Raw genomic sequence first — 20,287 nt, 5'->3', positions numbered from 1 at the left:
TTCTGAGATCCTTGACTCACCTGATGATTTGACATCAACTGCTGCACATGTCTCACTGCATCACAGCCTTCAATGTTATTGAGCACCTACTACAGGCAATACATTAAAGAATTTTCCTGAAAAGCCAGGTGTCTATATGAGCTCCTAAATGCAGACCCAGATGATGTTCCTGACAACAACAGAAAACCAAAAACAAGGTTAAAGAACTTGATCCATGTTGTGCCCTCAAACAAGCCAATCACGTGGACTGTTGGACAGCTGATTGACTGTCTGCTCCACCCACCAGTGTTAGGTTTCCCTGAAGTCAGCAGCCATTTATTGTATACACTGATAGATCACACCAAGGCTTGGGAGCAGTACTGTACCAAAAACAAGATGGCAAGAATAGAGTCACTGCGTTGGCGGCATTCAGACTGACATTAGCAGTGCATGACAAAACACAGTCCTCTCATGCATTTGAAAGGGGGCAGTGCTTTGCAGTCGGGGTTGAGCTGAGAGCATTTAGTCCTTAGACAAAATGCCTGTTCAGAGAATGGGACAAATTGACAATAAACAATGATGACATTCTGTACAGAACTTCCACTGCCTGTACACAACTAGTCTTGTCAGAAAGGAAAGGTGTTGGAGGAGCTGCACAATGGGACACCAAGGCGCTGATGGCACAGTATCTCTAGTATGTGACCACTTCTTCTGGCAGCTGCAGATTTACAGAAGCAACATAACAACACAAAAGCACCCTTTGAAAGTTGATAAGTTAACAGTATTCTCACATATGACAGTTCATCACTTTTTAATGAGGCAGGACTGTAACTTTGATGTTTTTCGATGTAATACTGTTGCATATAGCTACAGATAGTGTTCTGCTGTATCTAAAGCGTTCGCCAGCAGATGGCCCTACGAGGGAGGTTGTGACATTTGTGTACAACATGAGATGACTGCTGTGGCAGAATTAACCTCAAATTCTAACAGTCCCGCCCAGCTCACCACACACAGAGCACAGAGGAAATGAGCTGAGCAAAAACCTCTTGACACATCTGAAAAGCTCACTTAGTCGTACAAATACATACAGATTTCCTGCAGATTTAACTGCATTAAGCTTCTCTAGAGACACTTGACAATAAGGGAAACAGAGAAATTATGGGAGCATCTTCTTCTGGCTTGTTGGATGAGGCTAAAACCAGCCACATCAAAGGTAAAACTAAAATCATTTCTTTTTAAGCATCCTTTGGTATGCTCTGCAGTTTTGCACACTTCTTGTTTAAGCATTGCTCACGAGGACTTTGATGGCTCGGGTATGTCATATCTCAGCCACATTAAATTTGAGGCTTCCACAGAGAGTAAGGTGGACAGAAAGGGTGTAATAGTTGTTGCAGTTATCGTTAGTGTAGTTTTCTTCCTTTAAACCTGACGCTGTACTGTCCTTTATGCCTCACTCTCATGTAACTTACTTTAGTTTAATCACGTATGTAATGCGTGCTTTTAATTTCTATCATAACAGAAATTTCGGTGTTTAAATGTTGATGACCACAGTTAAAGGTGGTTTACCCTCCACTGTGTATGTGCTCTAGATCTTAATATCAAGTTACAAAAAAATCTGTATTTTCTACATTCTGTTGGAAGGTGTGGCTACATGCATGAGGTGGACATATAGAAAAACCAACATAAGTGTCTTAGTAAGATGTGAAGCCACCATGTGCCGCCAGAACAGCTTCAATGCGCCTTGGCATTGATTCTACAGTCTCTGGGTGTCTACTGGAGGGACGAACACCATTCTTCCAAAAGATATTCCCTCCTTTGGTGTTTTGATGATGGTGGTGGGGAGCGCTATCTAACATGTTGGTGACAATGAAGGCCATAGCGTATGATTCACATCATTTTCATACTCATCAAATCATTTAGTGACCCCTTGTGCCCTATAGATGGGGGCATTGTCATCCTGGAAGAGACCACTCCCATCAGGATACAAATGTTTCATCATAGGATCATAGGATGTATTAATTTGCAGTGACCCTTCCCTCTAAGGGGACAAGTGGACTCAAACCATGCCAGCAAAATGTCCCCCAAAGCATAACAGAGCCAGTGGATGCCCTCACTGTAGGGGTCAGGCATTCAGACCTGTACTGTTCTCTTGGCATACGTTAGACATGCACTCGTCCACTTGTCGAGAATATGGTGAAGGATGATTCATCTGACCATATCACTTTTTTCGACATCTCTGTAGACCAGTGTCTATTCTTTTTGCACCACTGAACTCTCAAATGTGTATTCTTCTTTGTAATGAGGGGTTTATGCACTGCAACCCTACTATAATATCTCTTTCTATGTAATTGTTGATGGACTGTTCTTGTTGGCACAGTCTTACCACATCCTGCATTCTCAGTCACCTGAGCTAGATTTGCCCTTCTGTTTTTATTTACATCACACTATTGCACTAGCATCACAGTCGCTGTCGACCACAATTTCCGGCCTTATTTTATTTATTTCAAAATTCAAATAGAGGATAAGCCCCTTGAGATGCATCATCTCATTTTTGAGAGGGTCTTCAAGCACAGTATATAAAAGTCACAATATTTAAACAAAACAAAATATATTGGATAATAAATTAAACAATATACAGTAACAACACAAAACAATCAAGATAATAACATCAGCATAGACATACACATAGGGGCTGTCCCACCATCCCAAACCCCATCTGCTACATCTGTTATATGAGTCATCTGTACCAAGGATGAACGAGAAGTAAAATAAATGAATAGATCAAATAACATTATGCCAAAATATAAAGTCTACTTATGAACAAAAATGAAGGTAAATACAACCAAAAACAAGAGCAAGTAGATTTAAGATTTACTGATGTCTTTCCTATAGATCTAAATGCAGATGTCACTTAACCCAGATAGCAAAATTGCTGTGGCCCAGATCCGGCCCACACCCGACACTTTCATCCAGCCCACATACCACATGGAATGATCGCTCTTGGGCCGTCCGCTCCTGTTTCCCAGATCTGGGCCACAAGCAAGCTGTATGTTAACCAAGAAGAAACCAGATAAACCAGAAGTGGCCCACATCAAGCAAGAGCACCACATCTTTACCAAAAAAGGCCCACGTTTGATTTGGAATATTTGGGCCACATCATTGCCTGAAGTGGCCCACTTCAGTATGCTATCTGGGTAGTCGTTGTTCCTATTGAAACACTAGCTAGTTGAGCAGTCTCAGGAGACTGAACCTCCTGCCATCTGTGCCCCAACAATAAACCCTGGGAGCAGTACTGTACCACTTAGGTCTTTATCTCTTGCCATCTTAAATCAGAATCAACGGAATCTGCTCAGCATTTTTATACATGCCACAGAGCATGATTGGATGTTAATTGCTTGATTGTACCATGCAGTGCACCTGTGTGGAAGCATCTGCATTCATTATGTTTCTCCACTCACTTATTCAGGTTTTCCTTTAATTTGTCACCCCTCTTTTCCCTTGAATTAGATGGTTTTCTGTGGTAACATAGACAGGAAACGTGGTGGGAGGCGGGTGTGACATGCAACAAATGTCGCCAGCTGGAAATGACGTTGTGGTTTCATGCTATGCATGCTAAACATTAGGCCACCAGGACGTCCAACATATCTGTTTCTTTAAACATTTTTGTTTTGAATGGGCAACATGAAAAAGAAAATCAGAATTAAAAGTGTGATGACAAACGTGTTGGTTTACTGATAATGTCGCAAATTATAGAATAACTTTGGCTTTAAAAGAAAAGTGATGTGCTGTGTGAATGTTTTTGCTTATTCCTCATGTGTGCATTCCTATACATGTTATCAGCACAGTCACATCCTGTCACTAATCTCCACTGCAAACTAGAATGTAATTACAGCCATTTCCAACTATTACATTATTATGGCTTGTCTGGTCTGCCTGTTTCCCACTCTGTGTGTTTGTTTGCATGAAAGATGAAAGCCAGGCTGCAGAGTAACCTTAATAATATGAGATAATGGTTACACAGTCTAAACAAATACACAGATAGACAGATCATGACTGAGACACATCTAAACACATCGAAAGACATCAGTTATGAAAGTACAGAGATCTATCTTTCCCTGCAGATGGACACACGTTTGTCATAGCACATACACACCACCACTTTACTTGACCACAATGACTATGATATAGAAACCACAACAGTCATTTCAACATGTATTTACACATCACCCTGACTTCTATATAATGAGATTTGAAAGCAAGTTCTCGTTTGACACATTCAGACAAATAAAATGACATCAAACCCATAAACTGTGGATGTACATGTGTAGATTTGGGAGTGTTAGTGTGTGGTTATGCATTTGCTTTTCGTATAACTTGTCATGCACATGTCATTGATTGTTGTTCATTTTAATCTGAGATAGGAAAGTGTGTGTGTGTGTGTGTGTGTGTGTGTGCCAGTATGTGAGGTAACTGCTTTGTCTTTCAGCCCCACTCACTGTCTCTCACCTCGTCCCCCATACTCATTACTGAACCTACTAAAGTCTCCATATAGTATATATGTCTATGTTGTGGATGGGGCTTTTTGGTTCACATTTCTCCTCCACAAACTTTATTGAATGAAGTACTATCCTCGGAGTGTTGAAGACAGTGCATCAAAACTTGAGCCAGATGCACTTTAATAATGAAACTTTAAAGCTGCATTCATTTATTTATTTATTTTTTGCTACATGGGGGCAGGGGGATGAGCTGAAAACAGAGCGTTGATAGACTATTACCTTATAATGGTGTTATGGTGAATGTGCTGCCTAGTAACGTAGCAACATTAGCATTTAATTGGCTCTTCAGCTGCTAAATACACCACAAGCTAGTTGCTAACTTTGTCTGCCTGTGTTGGGCAGCTAGTGTACAGTTAATCAGGGTTTATCAGAGCTTTTTTAATGAAATCAGCTGCCTGCTACTGCTGGGAATGAGGGAATGATGAGAGCAGAGTCTGTGGGTTGGAAAACCAAACCATTAAGCTAAAAGAAGCTAAAATGCTCTGTAGAGCTGAGGGGTACTGCAAAGTTTGGTGGTAATTCTCTGTGGGTTTGTCAAAAAGAGCAGAGAATCATTTCATTTCATTTCATTCATTGTTAATCAAGTAAAAATATTGATTAGTGCAGCTTTAATATACCAATTGTACACAATTTTTCACGTCTGTTTTAAAACAGGTGTCCATATGAACAGTGAAAGAGGTTTTCCTCGCTGTAATCATTCCTCCTGTTTGTACTGGCTATTAAAAGATCCCCTTCAAATGTGATTCACGCTTGTGCTTTGAAATGTAAGTGATGGGGGCAAAATCCACAGTGTGTCCACACAGTCATTTAAAAGTTGATGTGAAGCTTATATGAGGCTTCATCAGTCTGAGTTAGTCATATCAAGTGGATATCTGCCACATTTACAGTCTTTTTAGCATCAAATTTCCTCTTTGTGTTTCCTCAGACACTGTTTCCCTGTTGAGCTGAGGTGGAAGTATAGTAACAAAAAGAGGGATTTTGGCTCTAAAAAGATTGTAACGTTGAAAGATATCTACTTGATTTGACTCATTTGGGCGTATCAAGCTTTATATTAGCTTCAGATAAACTTTTAAATACATTTTTACACAGAAGGAGGACTGTGGATTTTGTCCCCCATCACTTACATTGTAAGTGCATCATGAAGGGATCTTCTAATGGTCAGTATGAACATGAGGAATGATTACAGAAAGAAAAAAAATTCAATGTGCATTTGGGCTCCTGACTGTCGTTTTTAAGACAGATTTGAAAAATTGTGAAGCTGTCCTTTAAGACTAAATCCACCAGTGACTGTTATCATGTACCAATGGTTTCATGCAGTAAATTACATCCATAAGTCTATGATTTAAGTGTGGAGTTAGGGTTAAAGGGACCAGATAAATAGAGATACATATGACATCATTTACAAATTGTGTGTGTTTGCTTGTTTCCAGGACTTGTCGACAACACGTTCCAGAGTTTCAGTGAGTTTTACCGTCAGCAGTATTCTGCAGCTTACTTCGGCCACTTACATCAGGAGGTGGAGCCTAAGAAAGAGGGGAGGGGGCTATTGCTCACACACAGGGTAGGAGCTGCACCTGTCAATCACTCAATCCTGTTTTACTCTCTTTAACTACATATTCATGCTGGATGCAGCTGTAAAATCTGTGCTAATTGTTCAAGATGTAAAAGTTAAATCTAAGTATGTGTCTATGTGTGTAGCCTCAGTATGCTCCAGAGGAGATGCTGTACCAAGGGAGTGTTAAGTTCTCCGGCTGGGATGAACAGGGAAAGAAATGCAGAGAGAGATATATCATTCTGAGAAGAGACTACAAAGTGGAGATATATGAAAACATGGAGGTAACACTTTCATACACAAAACACAACATTCAGAATGAAATTATACGTATGCTCGTGCTGGACACATGTTGTCTCCATGTTTCAACCTGTAGAATTTTAAACGTGGATCTCCAGCTAAGTTGGTCCTCCAGCCAGCAGGGGGCCGTGTGCTGAACACAGAGAAGGAGTCCAGATATCTACTGGAGCAAACCTGTGCTGGAATACTCAATGGTAGTATGAACTCATTCCTATAGAACAGTACACCTACAATATTGAATATAGCTTGATTTACGGTGTTAACACTCAGCCATAAATGATAAAGTGTGGACTATCAGTGACTGAGAGATTCACTGAATTTCTGGTGTTGAACATAGAGACAGGAAAAGTCAAAAGTTCACACAAACACATACATGTAACACTAAATCTTTCATGTTTCACATCACTTTGGTTTGAGGTTTCACAGACTAACTACCGTAGTTGTTCAAGTGCCTGCTGTGTGCAGTTTACAAGTGTAACTTCACAGGATTTATCATTGATGAAACTCTTTTTCAAGCTTTCACTTGTAACTCTACACATGCAGAGTTTCCAAATACAGCTTCATGGTTATTATTACTTCAAACGCAGCTTGGTCTGATTGCAAAAGTTCAAACTGACAACTGAAGCAGCTTAAGAAAACCTGAATTAAGTCAGTAATGATAAGCTGTTGCTGATAATACTGGGTAATACTGAGTATGTGTCTTGGAGTTCTGCACTGTCCTAAAATTGAGACCTACACCCAGCCTGTACCCACGTCTTTAAGACCCAGCTGAACTGACTCCAACCTGGGCTCAAGACCTGAAGCTACATTTGTTCTTTATTTAATCCATTACTGAGAGTTAGCTTCCCAGGCTAATACAACAGATTGGCCAAACTCTTGTTTCTTGTCTTTCACTCTTCCCACTAGGCATTGTGTATATACTTGCAACACATGACACGAATGGATGGAGACAATTGGCACAGTCAAGAGAGAGAATTAGAAAATTAACTTATTAATGAACTAAATTTGTAAATAATTAAAACTGAACTTGACTCTGGGCCAAAGCTTTATGCAACAAAATGGCATTTGTGCTTCCCAGCAGGTCTCAACAACATAACAGACTTTGGGTCAGGTTTGGGTTTTGTTGCATAAAGGTAAAGTTTGTGTTTCAAATTTGGCAAGAAAAGACAATATACAGTCGGGGTCCAAAAAGTCTGGGTCAGGTTCCAGAACTCTAATGTGTCTCTACTTTTAGTTGTGCAGTGAATCTTTGCATTCTTATCATTTAAAAACTACTTTGCTTTCATGTGATCACAAAATAATTTTGCCATTTCAAGAAGAGTTACACTGACATCACCACCAGGCTAAGTGAAGGTGTGAATCACCGGCCAAACTCCTAGGGTTGGGACTTTCCCATCTTTAAACAAGAATCAGCCTTTTTTTCCACTGTGATGACCATCTTTCCCCATACATATAACCAAGTACTTATCCTAAACTTGATAAATGTAGCATTATCAAGTTGACGGTTGTTTTTGAAGGAAAAACCTATTTTCATTTGTCATGACTTGTTGGAGTATTATTCTATCTAAAGCATGCCAACATAAACTACCCCTCTGTGGAACATCTATAATGCTGTCCTCTCTGTGTTCAGGAGTGAAGGAGGATTCTTCTTCGGTGGTGTCGTCTCCAGATACGTTTGCTGTGTATTTGCACCTGCCTTACACGGGTCACACCTGCTTCCTGTTCCAAAAGGAAGGGGAACGAGATCACTTCCTGTCTGCACTCAAGACCTGCATTAGACACTGCAACCTCGGTAAAACACTCACATATACTTTTTTACTGTGGCCAAGTTTTACACTTAAGAGTTCTCTCTACTTTGAAAGTATCCTGTATATTTACACAAAAAATGACAAAATACAATGTCTTTAAAGTGTCAACATGTCAAATGTCCTGCAGTGCTCAGCGTAGCCAAAAATGAGAAGTTATTCACATCTGGAAAAGATAACCCTTATCCACTGTGCTTTAAGTGAGAGCTGGGGCCAGGCCATGTTTAACTTAAGACCGCAGTCAGCAGGAAACAGTCAGCCCACCTGTGTCCTGAGTGAAAAACAAAATACAGATTTTATCACAGTGAGGCTGACAGGTTTAATTTCCATTGCCTGTACAAACGAGATAGAATGTTTTCATACATTTTCATCAGTGAACTTGAACTGAGCCATTCTAGCTGTTTCCCCAAACCTCCAGGCTTTATGCTAAGCTAGGCTAACCACGTTTTTATTCCAGCTCCGTAGTTAACACACATACAAGAGATTAACAGGTCTTCCCATTTCACTCTCATAAAGAAAGCCAATGTGTGCATTTCCCAGAATGTGTTACTTTAAAATTCAATGAAGTAAAGTTCTTCACAAAAAATAAACAAATAAATTCTTGGGAAACAATTCTTTAATTGCTGCTTGTGAAATTTTTCATTTGAAATTGACTATTGATGTACGCCACAGCTTGCCGATAAATGATTGTCCTACACAGTAATTTTTAGCATCTTAACTGTCAAAACAGTGTTTGCATTATTAACCACCATCCCACTACTAAAGTGGTGTGAAGCTCTTAATGGCCACCACACTTCTGCATTTCTGCAATGTGAAATAAACTTCTAAGTGCTGCAGCTCTTTTTCAGTTTGTCATTCGTGGTAGCAGTTGCGCGGGCAACAGATAAAAATATTAATACAGTCAGCTTCCTGTGTGGTAAGCTAGGATACAGGCCAAAAACAGCCCTTCTACTTTTTGTAATAAGGTTGCGAAAACACTGCATGTCATATCTGCACTGCCACCAAGATATCCTCAGCAGTAACAGGAAACAACACATGCAGCTGCCACGTAGTGGCTGTTTTACTTGACTTTAATCTTATTAATCCTACAGTGATATGTTACTTTCTTTTTCAAATATTATTCTCACTATACTTTTATTACTTTCCACTTTGGCTCCCTTTATTGCTCACAAAATTACTGTCAGTGTTTCTATTTCAGTTATCTGAATAAAATTGAAAGTAAGGGGGGAAACTTCCACGAAAAAATCACATTCACTTTTTCTAATTCAAGCTACTTTATACTTTCACCCAAAGAAAGTTAGTCTTTCTGCAAATTATTAAAGCTGCACTCAATATTTTCATATGAACAATGTCTCAAATGACTATGAGTACTGTAATGTTAAAGCTGTCGCTCGTAGTGAAAAACCCACAGACAATCATCACTCTTGTCTGCAGTTCACCTCAGCTCCATGGAGCATTATATCATCTTTCAGCTCATTGTTTTGGTTTTTATGGTCCACAGTGTTTTGGTTCAGTCTCACTGCTCTCATCAGTGCTGGTTCCAACACTAACAGGCAGCTGTTTTCAGGAAACAAACAAACCCTCTGATAAACCCTCTATTCACCACCTACTCAGCACCAAATGGCTGACAGAGAGCTAGTAAACATAATGGATCATTCAGCTGCTAGCCATATATTTCTCTCAAGAGCTGTTTGAAGCAAAACACATGACTCCAAATGAATAATAATGTTGCTCCTTGTCTGCTGGATGGGTAAAGAGGCAATTGCTTGCTAACATGTTAGCTATAGCAACTTTATAAGGTGACTAGATATAGATATTGATAAAACAACAAACAACAGAACATTACATAGACTTCACCCCCCACCTAAAAGCCAAAAAAACTAAAACCAAAATAAATGTGTATGTATTTCCTTTCTGTATGTTGTCAGTATTTGTTGAAAATTATTTTTAAAAGGTGTGTTTATTAACTGTAAACATTAATATAACCGTGGTCATAAATACACACATGTAGCAACTGAAACTTCATCTTCAAATTGGAAAGGAAATTATGTCAACACCACATCGGCACACATCGGTTTGTGTGTATATGAATCATCACCCCCCCCCCCCACCCCCCCCACCCCCAACTGTCAGGACTATGTGAGATAAAGGTGAGCATACTCTTTAGAAATGAGCAGTCATAGGATCTGTGTTTACCGTCAGCTTATTAAGAGTCCTCTGTTACAAACAGTATTCCTGGTGCTGCAACACTTGAACCACTGGAGCACATCACATGTCAGTGACATCATCGGGGAAATGATTTCATGCTGCCAGCCTGTCAGTTTTTGGTTGCACTAGTGTGATTCATACTGAGGATGTTAATGATAAAGTTAAGTGTGCTCACTTCTCAGCATTAGTGGAGCTTTCTGTTCCTCAAAACTTCTCTATCAATTGCTTAAGAAATGATGACCTAAAAGCCTGATGGGGAACTGGATGACAAAAGAAATAATAATGAGTTACAGCAACAACAAAAAAATCCAAAAAACGGAACAAAAAGATGTTAAAAATTAGAGATGTGAAAGCCAATACTAATAAACACAGCAGCACTAAAACAAACATTATCATCATGTTTGATGTGAAAATCTAGAACAAACCAGGACTGTTTAAGAGATAAGAAACACAAGATAGTTACTATAATTACAATTATATAACCGCATTTTCATTTGATTTTCCCTCTGGAGAGATTTTTAGGATGAAAAACATCTCTCAATATTCTCTGACTTCCCTAAACTGTCTGTAGCCTCACGCTTCTACTGAAGATGTAAATCTTTTAAAAACAGGTCACAAATATACTGCATATTTTAAATAATTATTGGTTATAATACTAATAAATTATAGTTTCATTGTTTTTAAGAATGTTTCTGAAAAAAGCCTCAGTAGATTTCTGAAACAGCTGGTCACTGTAGCTTTTATCAAACATTACTCTAACAGTGGAAATAGTGTATATATAGATATTTAATACATATTTGGTGCTTTAGTGAGTTTTTGTGGCAGCGGGACGGTGTGCGTGTGGGACTGCGTCAAAATAAACTACAGTGTGTGTGTTCATGGTGAAGGAGGAACATGTCACCCAGTGCAACAGTGTGACTCATTGATTTTGTTTTTATTAGTTTATGGACAACAATGGAGCTCTATGGCACAGAGTAATAAGCTTTGGATAGACAGACTATACATGATAGTAGATCAATTCATTGTTAGTTTTGGTGTTTTCATGGTATTTGACAAGAAAAACAGAAGTGGTCAGCCTTTTCCTTTCAAGCCACATACACCACTTCATGCGATTAATGCTTGAGAGAAGCAGTAGAAAACAGTAACAGGAGCACCTGCACAGTTTAATGTATTTTCATACACTGTCCTTACAATAAAACAACCTTTGTTCAGTTTATTTAACCATATTAACCCCTGTAAATTCTGCTAATACTTGGTGTTTTAGACATTTTTTTTTATCAACCAATAGGAAACTCACATACATGTAGTTTCACCTTTCACTGTCATTACCAATTATTTATGAATATGGGTTAGGGGTTCAACTGGAACCTTTGCTGCGTCTCTCTCTCTCTCACTCACTTCCTGTCATCTCTCTACTGCTGTCTGCGGTAAAGAAAATGCATGTATCTCTCAAACATGCAGCAAAAAATGCACAAAAAGACTCCTCCAGAATCTAAACCAAGTCCTCTTCCTGCAGACTACTGGTGTGATTCATCCTATGAGAGCCAGGCGTACATCCGAGCCCTCCGACTCTACCGCCAGGACAAAGGATGCTATGAATCCTGGGAAATACTGCTGGGCACTGAAGAACAAGTTAGCAAGCACATGCACACACACACACACACACACACGCACACCCACACACACACACACACACTTCCTCTTTGTGTTATGTGTCTATTTTCGTTCACTTGCTTAACAATTGGAAATGCCTAGGTGCTGGCCTCTCAGGTGATGGAGGAAGTGTTGCCGTGGTTACAGAATCAGCTTCAGTCCAAAGTGAAGGGCAAGAAGGCAGAGAGGATACGACAGTGGCTGGCGGTGAGTTACTGTAACCTAACAGAACACAAGTTGAGAAGGATGTTGTTCAACTGTGTGTTGAGATTGTGACACTGATACTCACTGCACAAACAATACTATTACAGTCATGTTTCACATGTTCTGTATGTTGTCTTGTCATGGGTTGGTTGCTCAACTATTGACAGTCCTTAGTGGCTTCATGAAATGCAACTATTGATGTGTTCATCAATGTTAAAGGGTCAGTTCAACCAAATTACAAAAAAAAGCGTTTTCTCAAATTTTGTTGTATCTAGCCATGTGGATAGTTTTGATTTTATTTGAGATATCTTTGACATTCCAGCCTCCCCTCCAATACAAAATACATGAAGGAATCTTTGTGGTGCTCACAGTGTTTAAAATTTGCATTTGAAAAAAAGTTCAACCATAACATGTCTTTCTAGAAGCACTTAGACAATCCACTGACATCACTGTCAACAGCTTTAATGTCTTGAACATTAAAAATAGTTCAGATTGACACTTATTCATAATAATGTCTGTGATTTATAAATAAAGAAAAGGGAGCTCTGATTCAGTACTACTTGTATCTAGTTTAATTGTATTGAATTGAATTGAGAATAGTAAGGACAGAGAATTCAGATGTGAATTCTGGGGAAAAAAATCTGACCACTTTAAAGCTGCACCAATTAATATAACTTTGTATTGACAATTGATCAAATGACTATCTGTAATGTGAAAGGTGTTGCTCATAGTGACAAACCCACAGAGAATTATTACAGCCAGATTTCTTTTTTCAGACGTTAGTAGAGACCAAACAAAATATAACAGGAGAGTTAATATTGGACTTACATTCATCAGCTGGCTGGAAACACATATTTCCAATGAAAGCTAACATTGCTCTGAGTCTGCTGGATGTGTTAATATGCTAACACATTAGCCACAAACATTTTATAAGGTTATAATATGTCAATGTTGTGTTTAAAGCTTGTTGTTCTGCCCCTAAGTGGCCAAAAAATAAAAGAAAATCAATTCTTGCAGGTTTAAAGACATAGTGAGCAGTAATTTGAGATTTCAGACATCATCTTCATCATTTTTAATCACCACTGTCAGGTGTAACACAGCTGTAACTTTTGTATCTCTCAAACATGCAGCAATGATTTGTGGGATGTTTAGCAAAAAGTAGTGCACATGACATGGACAATACGTTTCCACTGTGGACATTTTTTAGGGCACTATAAAGTGCATATTTTTCACTCAGAATTCAGACAATCTATTAAAATGGCAGTGGGTAAATGAACTGCAAAAGGCATCAAATGGGAAGAGACGCAACTTTAAACTTTTTTTTCCTCCAAGTTCTGATTTTAATTTTTGTCTTATGGTATTCTGATATTACATGTTTCTATGTGTACAGACAGTGCAGGCAACCTACATGTTGGTGCTGGACCAGCTGACTGCAGGTCTGGAGACTCTGAGGGGGGAGTGTCGTCAGACAGCATCAGCCAATCAGGCGCTCATCAGATCAGATCTGGATCAGATTATGACCTCTCACCGCTTCCTGGAGGATAAAGTGCGAGGTACCACACGAGGAGCTTTAACGTCTACGGTTTAAACATATCAAGAAAAGAAATCAACTTTGGCTATTTTTGGAGTGCAAACATAATACTGTTGAACTAATATCTGGACCTACAATCTGAGCTTCCTGTCTGACTAGAGTCAGCTAATAAGTTTAAATAAATGCTAAACATTTTGCATGTGTGTTTGTTCCAGCCTGTATATGTAAAGAAGCAGAGAAGGTGTGCAATGAGTCTGTAGCACCCTACATGTCCTCCATCCTCGAAGCACTTACAGAAAACATAAGTGCAGGGATTCAGGGGATGAGAAACACACTGCACACAAAGATGGACGCTGCCTTCACACAAACAAAAGGAGGAACAGAGGAGACCAAGAAGGTGAGAGACCTTGTGTTGTCTGTGTGTGCATGGCCATCAATTGAGAAAGACTTAGTGATTAAAAAATTATTTCTTTTTTGCAAACTTGAGCTTAAAGTTCTGAAACTGATTCATGATTATGGTTGTGTGTGTGTGTGTGTGTGTGTGTGTGTGTGTATGTGTGTGTGTGTATATATGTGCGTGTTCTCCAGGCCCTGTCCACCCTGCGCTCCATCAGTTTGGATCACTGTTACCAGCAGGTGGAGAATCTGACTGGGAAACTTAAGGAATTAAAGCAGAGGTTTGGACTGAGCAGCGCTCAGCGACTGGTTCACTCTACACATCTGGAGATGGAGCAGGTATGGACTAGTGTTGAAGATTCAGTCATGGCCTCCATATTGCCTGTCAAGAACCTGAAATAAAATTGAAAAAAGGTCAGAGCTTCCAGTTTGTATCGCAGAGAGACATGGTGTTTGTGGTGTTTGTCTTCCAGCTGTTGGACAGTGCTGTCTACACCTTAGAGCTGTTCCTCCAGTCATCAGCCAGACTGCAGCCCTCTCAGGTTCCTGTCAAGATGGACCGAGCTAAAGAAAGAGTCCTGAAGGTAAAACAATGCACAACATGGGACATCAAATCTTCCCCTGTGAATTTTGTGGCAAGAAATGTTTTTTTTGGCATAAAAATCCTTTTAACAAAAAAGTAAATTGAATGAAAGATACAAAATTCAAATGAAATAAGATTTTAATGAGCTTTGGTACAACAGAAATGCTATATACAGTAGTGTACAGGAAACTGGTGAATACGTAATTATACACACACACAGCATGTATGTGCTGTGGAAGTGTATGTTTACATATTCAGTCAGGCTAAAGTAATAATTCTTTGTTTAAAAGATATTTTTAGTGGTGAGATTTCAGCCTCTAAAACAGGCAAAATTGTAAGAATATTCAAAGAAAAACAAATAACTGCTCCATTAACATCATCAGTATCCCAAAACTAAACAACTTTGGTCCATAAAAATGACTGTTTTACTATCCAATACCACATCACATGCAGTACACTCTACTCCCTATACTCTCTATGGTTGAAGTAATATGTGTTTAAAAAGTACAATAAAACATTACAATGTTCAAAACTAAAAGTTTGCATCGATGGACTCTGTCTGTGAAATGTGTGTGTGTGAGCAGCAGTTGGACTATGACAGCAGAATTGTCCAAAGGAGGATCTATGAGGAAGCTCTACTGGAAATCACTCGGCCTGCTCTTACCAGGGGGATGGACAAAAAGTGGAAAAGTGTAGGTCAAATACACCACTGCAGTCTGTCCCACTCTGTCTCGTACACGTTACAGTGTATACATGTATATTCTGTCGCATTTCAGTGCTTTCACTGTACAAAGTATTGAATATGTTCTCTGTCTCCAGGAGTTCCAGCAGTTCGAGCAGTACATTTTCGCAGACTACAGCAGTTTTATCCTGGTTCATAATGTCTATGATGATGTTCTGAGAAACATCCTCAGCAAGGAGATAGAGACAGGTAAACACACACACACACACACACACACACATACACATTATATTTCCAATACACTGGTTTTTCTTATTCTCTATATCACCATATTTTTACCACTGCATTTTAAGAGTTTTAGGAGTTACACTGTGACATTGTGACATTAGACATGAGGAACTAAATCCTGTGAGAATCAGGTACAAACTGGTTAAAATGGAATAATTTTTTGGGCTAAGTAGGTTGTCCATCAAGCCTTTCTGTATGAAGTATGTAACTGAGTTCAGCCTTGTGTCAGCTTATCTAACTAGCTTCAAATCCTTGTTTCCTATTCAATTCTGGAGGAAAGTCTATCTGTAATTGTGGTGTGTATGTCCACTGTTAACAAACTTGCCAGGTGTTGTTGTTTGTGTTTTCTTTGAAAAATGTTCAGATAATGGTCTCACACACACAAACATTTAAAGCCAATAAAAGGAATGTAAATTTGTAGTGCAATATTACTTTTTTAGAGGAGTGTTATAATGGGGTTAGGACCATGAACTTAGCATTGTTTGTGTTTCGTAGAAGTTTGTGAAGCTTATACAGTTCAGTAAATGTTGAGACTGTGTCACCGGTTTTCTTACTATTTTGTCAATTTCCTGTGGCCAAGCATCACCTTACAAAATTGTTCAGAGCAGTCTGAAGCTGGTGCTTTTTGCTTACACGAATTACTTCTTCATACGTTTACCTCATTATTTGACCCTTAGGCCACATTTAACATCCAACATTGTAACACTATATATATATATAACTGAAAATAAGGAAAAGCATAATTTGACCCCTCTGATGGTAACTATGGCCCCGCTGGTTATCAATACACAGCAAAATGTCTAAAATTGGGCTCCTATGGGAGCTCAGTGTTCATGTTACATGATGTTTTGACCTATCAAGAGGCCCCACAGTAGTGGGTATCTGGCTGTGCTGTCATAAATCTACAAGGTCCCATAACAGGCAATACCATTCTCTAGCTCTGACCTAACCTACCTTAAAGCTGGTGTGATCCAGCCTCATATCTACATTGTATCTGCAGAGGCTAAAATGCTGTGGCTGGCCCCATTGACTTGATAGGCAGTTTCATCTTAATGCGATGGCCCGCTCAGTAGTCCAGCCGTCATCCAGCTATATCAGAAAACTTTTCACATTTTTCTCTGACTTAGTGCACCCATTAAGTGTCCTTGCATCACACTCTCACCTACCCAAGCAAAGAGTAGATGCTCAGCGGCATGACCTGGCCTCATATCTACATTGTATCTCCTTAGGCTAAAGTACAGTGGCTAGCCCAACTGGCTTGAAAGGCAACTCCATATGAATGCCAACCACCATCACTGTGTAACTGGTTCCACTAGTCTTACCAATAGCCACTAATTAGCAACCCCTCTGGTATGAGAAACTTCTCTTGAATTATGTCTCTTGATCTGTCTTACCAAATAAAGGAACACGGTTTCAACATGAATGTGTTGGCAAGTCTCCAGGGTCATCAGATGGGCACCCTCTAAATTACTGGTGTTTCATTGAGTTAGGCCCAAAACACTGAGAAGGCATCTGTTAAATAAGAAATGTAAAATAGGACATACCTTGTCTTAAGTTGATTTTGTAACTTTTCCCCTTCCCCTCTCAGTGGTCCAGGACGCTGCCAGCAAGAAGACCAACAACCTCCTATTGGACACTTCAGATCTGGCCATTAGTCAGTACAGTCTCCTCGGACATACGCCTCCTCTATCTGCACCAGCAAGCCCAACCTTTAATGCTCGAGACTCCTCCTCAGTGGTGCCCAGTGGAGATAAAGAATCTGCTCCCCTGATAGAGGGAGGTAAAGAATCCACTCCCCTGTTAGAGAAGGGAGGTAAAGAATCTGCTCCCCTGATAGAGGAGGGAGATAAAGAATCTGCTCCCCCGATAGAAGGAGGTAAAGAATCCACTCCCCTGGTGGAGAAGGGAGGTAAAGAATCTGCTCCCGTGGTAGAGGAGGGAGGTAAAGAATCCACTCCCCTGGTGGAGGAGGGAAGTAAAGAATCTGCTCCCCTGGTGGAGAAGGGAGGTAAAGAGTCTGCTCCTGTTGTGGAGGACGAAGGTAAAGAGTCTGCTCCTGTTGTGGAGGACGGAGGTAAAGAGTCTGCTCCTGTTGTGGTAGAGGGAGATAAAGAGTCTGCTCCTGTTGTGGAAGAGGGAGATAAAGAGTCTGCTCCTGTTGTGGAGGACGAAGGTAAAGAGTCTGCTCCTGTTGTGGAGGACGGAGGTAAAGAGTCTGCTCCTGTTGTGGAAGAGGGAGGTAAAGAGTTTGCTCCTGTTCTGGAAGAGGGAGGAAAAGAGTCTGCTCCTGTTGTGGAGGCGGGAGGTCAGTCAGTCACAGCTGTAGTTGGCCCTCAGAGTGACCCTGAACTTAACTCTGACATCAGTGCCACTCAAAGCTCTGACCAGAGCAGAGTGTTTCTGTCTCCTGTGATTATTGTGACACAACAGTTTGATGAATCTACGACCGAGGAGGCTTCTTGCTTCGAGGGAATCCGTGAAGATGTCCAACTTGCGACTGACACACCAACAGCAGTGGAATCTTCCAACTCAGCCACACCTGACTCTGATGCAGCTGTTACACCTGAACCCCCAACTGTCCCAGAATCCAGTACTCCCATCCCAGTCTCTCCTGATCCCACAACGTCCCCTCTGTCCCCGCTGCAGCCCACAGATGTCCCGGCTGAATGTGCTCAAAGTGAGCAATCTGCAGAACCTGAAAATTCTGCTGTACCTGACCTCACAGCCTCAAATCAAATATCACAGGATGCTTCTTCCATGCAGCCATCCTCCCCCTCACAAACAAACACCCCTTACACAGATAGTCCGATGAAAATTAGTCTTGGCTCACTAAGCGATGCAATTGGTCCCAATGCCACAGCACCTTCTGTCACACAGACGGTGGTAAAGCAGACCACTGACAGGGCGGTCTACCTGACGGGAGAAATTAAGGACATTTGGGAGGTGGAGAGGTTAAAAGAGGAGAAAAAGAAAGAGGCAGCAGAGGAGGAAGATGACAGAATCAAGGAGCAGAAAGAGGAGTCAGAGACAGGAGAAGAAAAAGAGGAGATAGATAATGAAAGAGATGAAGGGCAAACAGGAGGTGAACATGTCGACGATTGCTGCAGGTCTTCAGAATCACCAGCAGAGAGTGCCACCACCTTAACTCAGACCCCAGAGCAGAGAGAGAGTGAAGAGAAGGTAAACGAGGAAAAGAACAGTAATGAGACAGGGACTGAAAAGAAAAGAGAGGAGAAAGAGGAGGAAGAGCAGAAAGTAGATCATGTAGAAAAAGCAGAGAAAGACGAGGTTCTTGAAAGTTCTAAGCCAATGGAATCACAGGCAGAAAGTGATGCTGAGCTGCCATTAGACAGTGTGGCCATCATCAGAGACCTTGTGACTGAGATCACTGAAGTGGAGACAATAGTCAGCCCCTGTCCTACCAGCAGCTGACAGACACGTTACCAAGTCAACCGTAGATCCTGAGATTTACTCAACTATTTACTACTTACTTTACAATTTGTTATTACATGGTACAGAAAACAGAGGTGAAAGAGGAGGGGGAGTGAGAAAGTCCAGAAAGAACGTCAACTCATTTTAATGTTACTGCATCTTATTTTTATACAAGTGCATTTTGAAGAAGTCATATTTTTTTACATTCTGTAATGAGCAATTTCTTCTTGATAAACGCTTTTGGCTCCTGCTGTTTTTTTCTGTTAACACTGGATTAGATTGACCCAATAAATATATTATTAAAAATTTCAAACTTTTTAAAACTGCATTAATTGATTTTTGATTTTTTGCTGTAATAATGTTGATATCATGAGCATGTTAGCAAGAAAACTATCCGGCTTTTTAGCTGTTAAATTCTCCACTTTGTTCACCAGTTAGTCACAAACTATGTCTGCCTGCTGGTTGGTGTTGGGCAGGTGGGTTTATCCAAGCATTTTCAGTGATAACAGCTGCCTACTGCTGATGCTGGAGACGACTTTGTTGGGAGCACTGAGAATCAAAAGAGTTAGGTTGCAGGCCGTTAATCCAAAACAGTGAGCTGCAAGATGCACACATTCTCTGTAGAGCTGGGAGGAACTGTAGAGTTGGGTGATGATTCTCTGTGGGTTCATATCTACAACATCACACATAGTTGTTTAACTCAGTGCTCATATATACATATTTTTAAGTGCTGATTTAAAGGTACAGAACCTTATGGAGTTTATGGAGTTTCTGACAACTAGCAACGCTATGGAGCACTGTTTTAATGAGTGGGCCCTTCATGCTTGAGAACACAGGTAATGCATTACACATTTCTGCCATGATTTCATGCTATTCCACTGATCCGACAGTTAGCAGCAGCAATATGTAATGAGACATGGCAATGTCCCTTTAATAACGTAATTTTTTTGGAGGGAGTTTATTATACTTTTTTCCCTGCTTCTTCCTGGAAAAAGTTTTACATGATGAATGTCAGCTAGTTTATGCTAGAATATTGTCAATAAACTAAACCAAACCAAAGGAAATGCATTTATAACATCTGAAAGACCCAACAGGTACAGGGTTTGGTGTGAAAAAGT

The 20,287-nt window shown here is 40.2% G+C and overlaps 1 protein-coding gene across 2 annotated transcripts; it reads left to right on the top strand.

The window, feature by feature from the left end:
- The first annotated feature begins 1,030 nt into the window (after positions 1-1,030).
- LOC121908343 (protein Niban 1-like) lies at positions 1,031-19,453 on the top strand. 2 transcript variants are annotated; one of them, XM_042428267.1, is made up of 15 exons: positions 1,031-1,192; positions 5,966-6,096; positions 6,234-6,371; positions 6,464-6,581; positions 8,018-8,179; positions 11,917-12,032; positions 12,156-12,260; positions 13,648-13,810; positions 14,004-14,185; positions 14,377-14,523; positions 14,658-14,768; positions 15,352-15,459; positions 15,587-15,698; positions 17,326-17,712; positions 17,812-19,453. In XM_042428267.1, the coding sequence occupies exons 1-15, from the start codon at positions 1,138-1,140 to the stop codon at positions 19,167-19,169; spliced, it is 3,393 nt and encodes a 1,130-aa protein (XP_042284201.1). In that variant the 5' UTR covers positions 1,031-1,137; the 3' UTR covers positions 19,170-19,453. The 2 variants fall into 2 exon arrangements, with proteins under 2 accessions (XP_042284201.1, XP_042284200.1); XM_042428266.1 differs by having other exon boundaries at positions 17,326-19,453.
- The last annotated feature ends 834 nt before the right edge of the window (positions 19,454-20,287 follow it).

Source organism: Thunnus maccoyii, chromosome 12 (assembly GCF_910596095.1).
Source record: "Thunnus maccoyii chromosome 12, fThuMac1.1, whole genome shotgun sequence".
In the NCBI taxonomy this organism is placed as follows: domain Eukaryota; kingdom Metazoa; phylum Chordata; class Actinopteri; order Scombriformes; family Scombridae; genus Thunnus; species Thunnus maccoyii.
This window is presented reverse-complemented; position numbering and strand designations above follow the sequence as displayed.